General features: G+C 43.0%; 1 protein-coding gene across 2 annotated transcripts; it reads right to left on the bottom strand.

Moving 5' to 3' along the window:
• Window positions 1-626: 626 nt before the first annotated feature.
• Window positions 627-7,466, bottom strand: LOC119397439 (selenoprotein F). 2 transcript variants are annotated; one of them, XM_037664873.2, is made up of 4 exons: window positions 7,292-7,450; window positions 6,852-7,028; window positions 6,132-6,195; window positions 627-1,374 (listed from the first exon to the last, which is right to left on the bottom strand). In XM_037664873.2, the coding sequence occupies exons 1-4, from the start codon at window positions 7,337-7,339 to the stop codon at window positions 1,196-1,198; spliced, it is 468 nt and encodes a 155-aa protein (XP_037520801.1). In that variant the 5' UTR covers window positions 7,340-7,450; the 3' UTR covers window positions 627-1,195. The 2 variants fall into 2 exon arrangements, with proteins under 2 accessions (XP_037520801.1, XP_049272263.1); XM_049416306.1 differs by lacking the exon at window positions 6,132-6,195 and having other exon boundaries at window positions 7,292-7,466.
• Between the last annotated feature and the right edge of the window lie 210 nt (window positions 7,467-7,676).

Genomic DNA, 7,676 nt, shown 5'->3' with positions numbered 1-7,676 from the left:
GCTATTCATGTTCAAGATCTGGAACCATCTGCCTCTTGCACTCCTTCAATTCCTTTTTTTTAGTGTATACGTATATGCTGGCATATCAACAAGGCGTAGGCCAATATACATGAAGTGCTTTGCCTCCTTGCATATTCTGACTGCACGTCACAGTCTCACAAAAGGCCCAGGGTGTGAGAATAGGCCTGTTAATGACAATATTTAAAATGCATGATCCATAATTCTGCACTGGCAATCATAGCCACTGATGTTGTTGGTGAGGCTGTGCACATAGACTGTACTGCCTCACAGTGTGCCTCTATGCTTCACAAAGTAAAACAAGGAAATGGCAGTCAGTCAGTGTGACAAGTTAATAGCCAAAGCAAAAAAGCAGGCTAAAATTAGCCCTACAATGCAGCTGCAATGCAATATACAGCAAAACCAGTTTTCATGGTTCATTCCGCCTTCAAGACATTGAATAAGCTGGTAACCGCCGTCTGACATGTACAGAATGTGCATTTGACAATCATGCCAGCGGCTGCCATGTGACAATGCAAATTTCTGCTTATACACTGCTGCTAACAGCTAGGTGGTCAGTAAATGAATGGAAAGTACCAACGTCACCATACTCATAACAAACATTTGAATTCAATGTAGAATGGTTTATTTAACTGTCAAGAAAAAAAAACAATGCTTTCAACAATAAAGTATTGGTAAATGAAACAGTACAATGTATAAAGCTTACTCTCAACATCAGTAAACACATCGCTCATCAAAAACAGTCCCAGTCCTAACACAATGCTATAGTTATAGTAGTTCAAAAAGCATTTGCAAAAGTCGAGTTAGCACAGATGTTAAAAAAAGTATTTGCAAAAGTCGCATTAGCACAGACGTTAAAATCTTACCTTACAAAAACTATACACGTCTGTATATATCTCAGAAACGAGCCTGGAGATATATTTTTCCCCATCCCTTCAACTGTGCCTAAAGACTTCCATGCATATGAAGGAGCCAAACACAAAACTGCAACCACTGCATAAAAGCAGTTCAGAAATATTTTGGCGCGATATGCCCTGAATATGTGTCGGCACTTACTGCAATAGCAGCATTAAAAAGGTATCCTACAGGAGGAATTCATGGTTCAACTGTTAGCTCCATTTTTTACACCCTCATGCGTATCTACAGAAAATTTGCTACCCAAGCTTCCCAAGCCACGTCACGGAGCTAAGTGCTCAAACAGGAATTCCTCTATCGTGTCTGTGTCCCACTTCTTAATGCTGAGTTCCTCTTGCACTTCTCCAGTCTCATCATAGAGCTTGATGATTGGATCTGCACCTCTTAGGTACTTGATGCTTAGGTTGGGAAACTGCTTTGGCTTGGGCCCACGGCAAAATGCTGAAAAACCAAAGTTGTCATTATTTACAAGCTTAGGCAAAGTGTAGTCATACATGTAAACATCACAGCCATTTTTCTCTGATGGCTATTTTGTAAACTTAGTACCGTCACCATACTCATACCGATCAAAGAAGAGAATTTTGAGAACTCGTTTCGTTGTTTGATACAACCTTAATGAAAACCAACAGATAATGAAGCCAAGGAACGTATAGGGGACGTTAATTTTACGGCAGCGGTCTTCTTCTCGACCTTTATCAGGTATTTATGTGCCTGCAAACCTGGGAGCATTAGTCAGCGCCACTCATAGTCATGACGGCAAGTGTGGAACACTCTTTCTTTGCCAGCTCCGTCGCATAGCACGTGGTCTTTTTTTTTTCTGGTGTAGCTAGAAAACTCTTGGGGGGGGAGGGGGGGGGGTGTCCAACGGCCCCTTTATGTATGTTCGTGTGTGTCTGTATGTGAGCATGTATACACACTCAAACCTTATAACAAAGTCACATCTGCCACAAAAATTATATCTGAAAATTCATTATGACTGATTATTTGTAACACTGTATCTATGACAAGACTATTCTTCAATTACTTCGTTATAACCGATAATTCATTATATCTGTGTTCGTTATACCGAGGTTTGAGTGTATACACATACAAAAGGTAGAAACTTCGGGGGCGGTGTGACCCTCCAGACAGCTCCCTGACTACGCCACTGACTCATACACTATATAGTGCTTTAAAGGAGTACCAACACAAATATTTTGCATCTTGTTTTTTCTGCAGCAATAAGTAGCTAACGACCCACTTATCACAGCTGAAAACCTCGTTTGCTCGAGCGCATGACGGTTAATTATTTGAAGAGAATTTTATAGAACCCTGTCGCAGTTTCGGTTTCAAAGAGCACCGAGTGAGGCTGGACTCAGAATGGTTTTCATGTAAACATAGCTGGCTACGTGAGCGCGCAAAACTGCGTTCACATGAACACTGTGTTGACAACTCTTATCAACGAAGCCTCCCTGGGTGCTGCTATAATAACCTCGAGGATGCTGTAAATATGCGTGACCCCCCCAAAAATGTACTGCCCAGGCAAGGATGTCAGCCTTTATACTCCTGTGCAAGTCCATAAAGGAGGTGCCCCCTCTTTCCACGGAAAAGTTCTGTAAGGAGAGAGTGCTCGCTTGAATCATATCAGACAAAAAACTCGTGATGCAGGTGGCAGTTGGTTGTTTACACTAAAACCAAGTTGGTGTCGACGTCATAAGGTGGGGCATTTCGCATACAGTTGCATGACATGCACTTTAAGATTGATTTTAAATATGTTGTAAGCTATATTGGCCATTAATATTTTGTAGATGATGTGTGTGTGTCCAAACAAATCTACCCCACAAATTATCTCACCTTCAAAATTTTGTCAGTACTCCTTTAAGTAGTGCTGCAATACTCGTTGAATATGGCAAGAAAATGTTCACAATCTGCAGGCAATGCTCGAATTGGCCAAATATTGTTTTGCTGCAAGCATCAGGGGGCCAAAATCACCCTATTCCCTGCTGCTTCAGAGAACCCCTCTATTTTCCCACAGTCAAAAACGTCACAGACTGCTCAACATCACTTTGCAGCTTTTTTTTTTTTACCTTCTATGTGACCTTCTTGCCACCAGATGTAATCGTGATGGTCACATGTGTGGCACACGTGTATACTATTACTGTAAGCAAGTCTTTCGTCGCCAAGTAGATTTCACGCATATTTTTACTTGACCTGGTTCAAAATTTCACTACTTCAGCAACCTCACAAATTTTTGCTCTTTTGCCTGTACTCGGCACTATTAACAACAATAAAAATAAATATGGAAAAGAGGGAGCTCAAGCATGGATGTGTTGAAGACCCACACTGTGCACTGAACACTTTTGCAACACCACTACCTATGATGGCAGTGTTTACCTAAAGCATGCCTGCTGTAGCTGTATCAGACTGAATTGGTCTGATCTTTAGGTAAAGCCATCTATCCCTATATCGCATGTGCTAACGAGCTAATTTTTTTTTGTTCCTGATAGAACTTGTGCACGCATGACGTATGCAAGTCGATAGTACTGTGCAATGTGTAACCACAGTGCAAGATAAAGATTACTATGGTGAACTGATTCAGTGTTGCTAAGTGGTTTGCAAACCCCTGTAAATTTCTATTTCCTAAACTGGAACTAAGCCAGAATAAAATTGGAGGGCACTGAACCCAAACTGAACCAGCACTTTCCTTCTTATTAGAGGTTTGGCATTTCATTTATTCAAGATCGAAGAGGGTGGAACAAATATGTCGTCAATATAGTCATGGACCTGAATCTTTTTTAAAGTTCAATTTTTACATCAATAATTTTAGTTACTGCATTATTCCCACACTATAAAGCTTAGTCAAGATATTTTTCATTCAAGGGAAAAGAGAAAAATCATTTCACTTGTGTTACTAAATTACTCTCGCCGTCAGAGATGTCTGGTACGCCAGAAAAGATTCAAAGAGAAAGGACAGGTGTCAATGCTGTCATGACATTCCTGCATGAGCTCACTGTGACATCAGATTTTGATTGTCACTGTTAGGGCCTGTATCATCACTACAAAATTCATTAGATTGTGTTCTGAGGAAACCTGAGACATAACGTGACAATATTCTGGAACTTTTATTGAGCCAATGTGGTCAGACTACAAGAAAAGTACTTTGAAATCCGTTATGTCACATTGACCTACCAGTTCTTGGTTAGCTAAGTAGAGTTTAATGGTTCATGAGCAACTTGAGCTGTTGCTGCACCACTACCAGTATTTGGGTATTAGTGCAAAATTCATAAGATGAAATTTTGACTATTTTCAACTTTCATAACGATTCTATAATCACGAAATTAACAACAAACGAGTGAAAGAATTACTTATTAATCTAAACAAATTCAGTACTTGAAGTTCGTGGTATTCGGTGGTTATGTTTGTGTAATATAGATGGCACTAGGCATGCACCTTATCAGGTCAGCTGACACATGCGTATGTATATATATCCATCGTGGAATAATAAAAAACAGAGTTGCTGGAGGCACCGGGCTGAAGTGGTTTACTTCGCAGTTCTCCGACAAAGTCGGGCAGGGCATGGTGGCAGATAGAATAAATTTAATGGTGCATTAAAAAGGTTTGCACTATTGTTAAGTCCTCCAACGGTACAAGGTTGCAACATTTAAGGCTGTTTGGGTTATGGGGTTTAACTTCCCAAAGCGACTCGGGCTACGAGGGAGGTCACAGTGGAAGGCTCCGGATAATTTAGACTACCTTGGACTCTTTCATGTGCGCTGACATCTCACAGTACATGGGCCTCTAGCATTTTGCCACCACCAAAATGCGACTGCCACAGCCAAGATTGAAGCCGCATGGTTTGGGCCAGCAGCCAAGCACCGTGACTAATGAACTGCTATGGCGGCTAAGATTTGAGGCACGCATGCCCACACTCAGCAATCACTAGAACATCAAACAGAAAGTGACAATCTGAACATGAGCCTTGGCACAGCCTTCCATGCTTGACCCCATAGAGTTTCTTACGATTACCTAGAGGGAAAACTGGCGCTACGACGCTGTTGTATTCATGGGAATGCTGGGATGTGTCATATTCAAATTGGCATCGTTCACGAACAGCCCAGACACTACAGAGACACATCTGGCTAGAAGCATTCCTTGCACCACAATGGTTAGTCTTGTACTGTAACAGCACGTAATGGGCTATTTTTTTTAGCATTACAGAGAAAGGAGTTTCATTTAGCTTTGAAAACTTCTGCACTGACGTACAACTTTACGAAACGCAAAAAGTAGCAAGCGGCTGCTAAAGCTGGAAGACAGACGACAAGGTCACTATTCAATTTGCAACAGTTAGTTGTCTGTCTTGTTTTTTCACCGTCTGGTTATGCCCTGCCAGCGAGTTAACTTTTAGCTATCTAGAATATAATACAGGTGAATGAGATCCGTTTATGAAGGTTTTGTTTTAGATAAGCTTTATTCATGCAGCCACACATTTTGAGGCCCAGCCTCACTCAACACCTTGCAGACACATATACTGTCATTCCTTTGAAGGCACAGCGCCCTTTAAGAAACTCGCATAGACGGTGGCCTCATACATGACGTTCCAGTAATGGCAATACTAATGCTAATCCCATTAATGTCAAAATTGATCACGAGATCGGTTCTGACAAAATTTGTTTTCTTTTGTCAGTGTAGCTCTCCCAGAGTGTTTGACATCCCCATAAAACGGTGAAATTGTTTCACAAGACAATACATGCAGCCCTACGACAGTGCTTGTGATGCAGAGTAATATACACTGTCGTCCTTTATGAAAGGGAACATGCGAGCGCGCGGCCTGAGCGCTGCGGCAGCTAGCGTACAGCACCATCAACCGAGAGCTGAAGAAAGCACGTCCGCTTTTGGCGGCACCGCCCGCTGCGCGATCGAAGCGGGAGCGTAATCTAGCAGCGCTTGTCCACCGGCCATGACTCGTTATTTTGTTTGCCAATAGATGATGCCAAAAGCGGGTGCGCTTTCTTTCGCTGTCGGTTGATGGCACTGTAGGCAGCCGCAGCAAAGCTCAGGCCGCGCGCTCGCGTGTTCCCTTTCATAAAGGACGACAGTGTACTTCTGAACTATGTGGCAGTCTAAAATACGATGAAGCACCTCTTGACATATTAACACTCTGAAAAAACTGGTCAACACTTCTACATGTGAATTCTATGATAAGAGTAAAACTCCATTACCTTCAATCTGAGGCATATGTCCAAACTTGCATGCACATACTTCCAGCACAGCACGGGCATACCTCTGCAGTTTAAATAAAACAGATGTGCAAGAACACAATAAGCAATAATATTTAATGAAGGCAAATGCAGCTCATCATATTATGAAGCAAATATAAACGCCCTGTGTTAAAAACTGAACTTTAAGATGGCAACTACATAGAGATAATCACCGCAATGGCATATGTCACTGTTGCCCCAATCAAAGCTGCTGTGATGCAAGTGTACACAATTTGCACTACAACCTTGTATGTATGCAGAGACAACAGCATGTAAAATTAAGTAGTTCTAGACTTCAGCAAATTGCCTCCTTTCTGGAGTTGTATTCAGCTATCTATCAAACATGCCTTTTTTTTTTTCGTTTTGCTCCTGCAATCACAAAATATTTCTTCAATTACTGTAACAGGCGGTGTCGCAGGTTTTACCGTTTCGGAGGCTAGAGCTTCGAGCTGCTATACTGACACGTATGCGCAAAACATAACGACACGACACCCGCAATTTGCAGATTCATGTGTCAGAAGTCAACACAAACAAATAGAAACATGCAGGAAAGTCCCTACCTTTCTTTCAAATGCCTGGTTTTGCGTTTAGAGATCAAAGTGAGAAAATACGAACACTATTAAGTGGAGCACCGTGAGCAATTCTCGTAACGTATGCACGGCACGTCATCACGTTATTTACCTTTGCAGTGACTCGCTCCTCAGTTTGCACGCAGCATTTGTTGCAGTCTTCTTTGAGAAAGTCGAGATCAAAATTAGGCAAAATCCTACACGACGAGCATATCAGGTCGGGTTTCCTGAATCCACGCGCGAGGCACTCATCTGCCGAAAGGCCGCCGGTTAGATCCAACGTCAGCACCTGAAACCAAGCAGAGCGAAACGACAAGTAATAAAGGAACACGGAAGAGTCAGGACTGACAATGAAGAACTATATTACGTAGATATCAAAGAATTGTCACCACACGATTGAATGACGCGTTATTCCCACAGAGTGGCCGCAACTCAAGTCAAGATTCACGGCAAAAGCAAGCACACTATGACGGTCAAGAGCACGGTATTTTACTGCAACAGTGCAGTCTTCGTTCGGTAGTCTTCTAACACACGACTTCACCTGAAACTTACAGTTAACGGTGCCGCTAACAGCTGAAGCAACACGTAGAGGCGGGCCATTTCATGCACGGCGTCGTGGTGCCTGCGGTGACGGCAGCCACGGACGGAGCGACGACGGTGACGAGTCCGACCACTGGTCCGACGACGGACCCACAAGCCGCTGGCGCCATTTGCGTGCGACATTTGTTTTCGTGGCCACTACAGGGAGCGACCGCCGCGCCGCCATCCGATAGCGCCTGAAACGCGCTTCTGGGCACTTTTTCTCCCTGAAGACGGCCGCTGGCCTAGGTACTAAGGAGGTAGAGTAAGGAGAAGAACGCCCCGAGCTCCACTTGTCCCTAAACGCGCTTCGCCGCCGGTGTCAACTCACGTCAAGGTAAGTTCTTGCATTCCTTGT

The sequence above is a fragment of the Rhipicephalus sanguineus genome, chromosome 1 (genome assembly GCF_013339695.2).
Source record: "Rhipicephalus sanguineus isolate Rsan-2018 chromosome 1, BIME_Rsan_1.4, whole genome shotgun sequence".
Lineage (NCBI taxonomy): Eukaryota > Metazoa > Arthropoda > Arachnida > Ixodida > Ixodidae > Rhipicephalus > Rhipicephalus sanguineus.
Note: the sequence above shows the minus strand (reverse complement) of the source record. Positions and strands in the feature narration are given on the sequence as shown.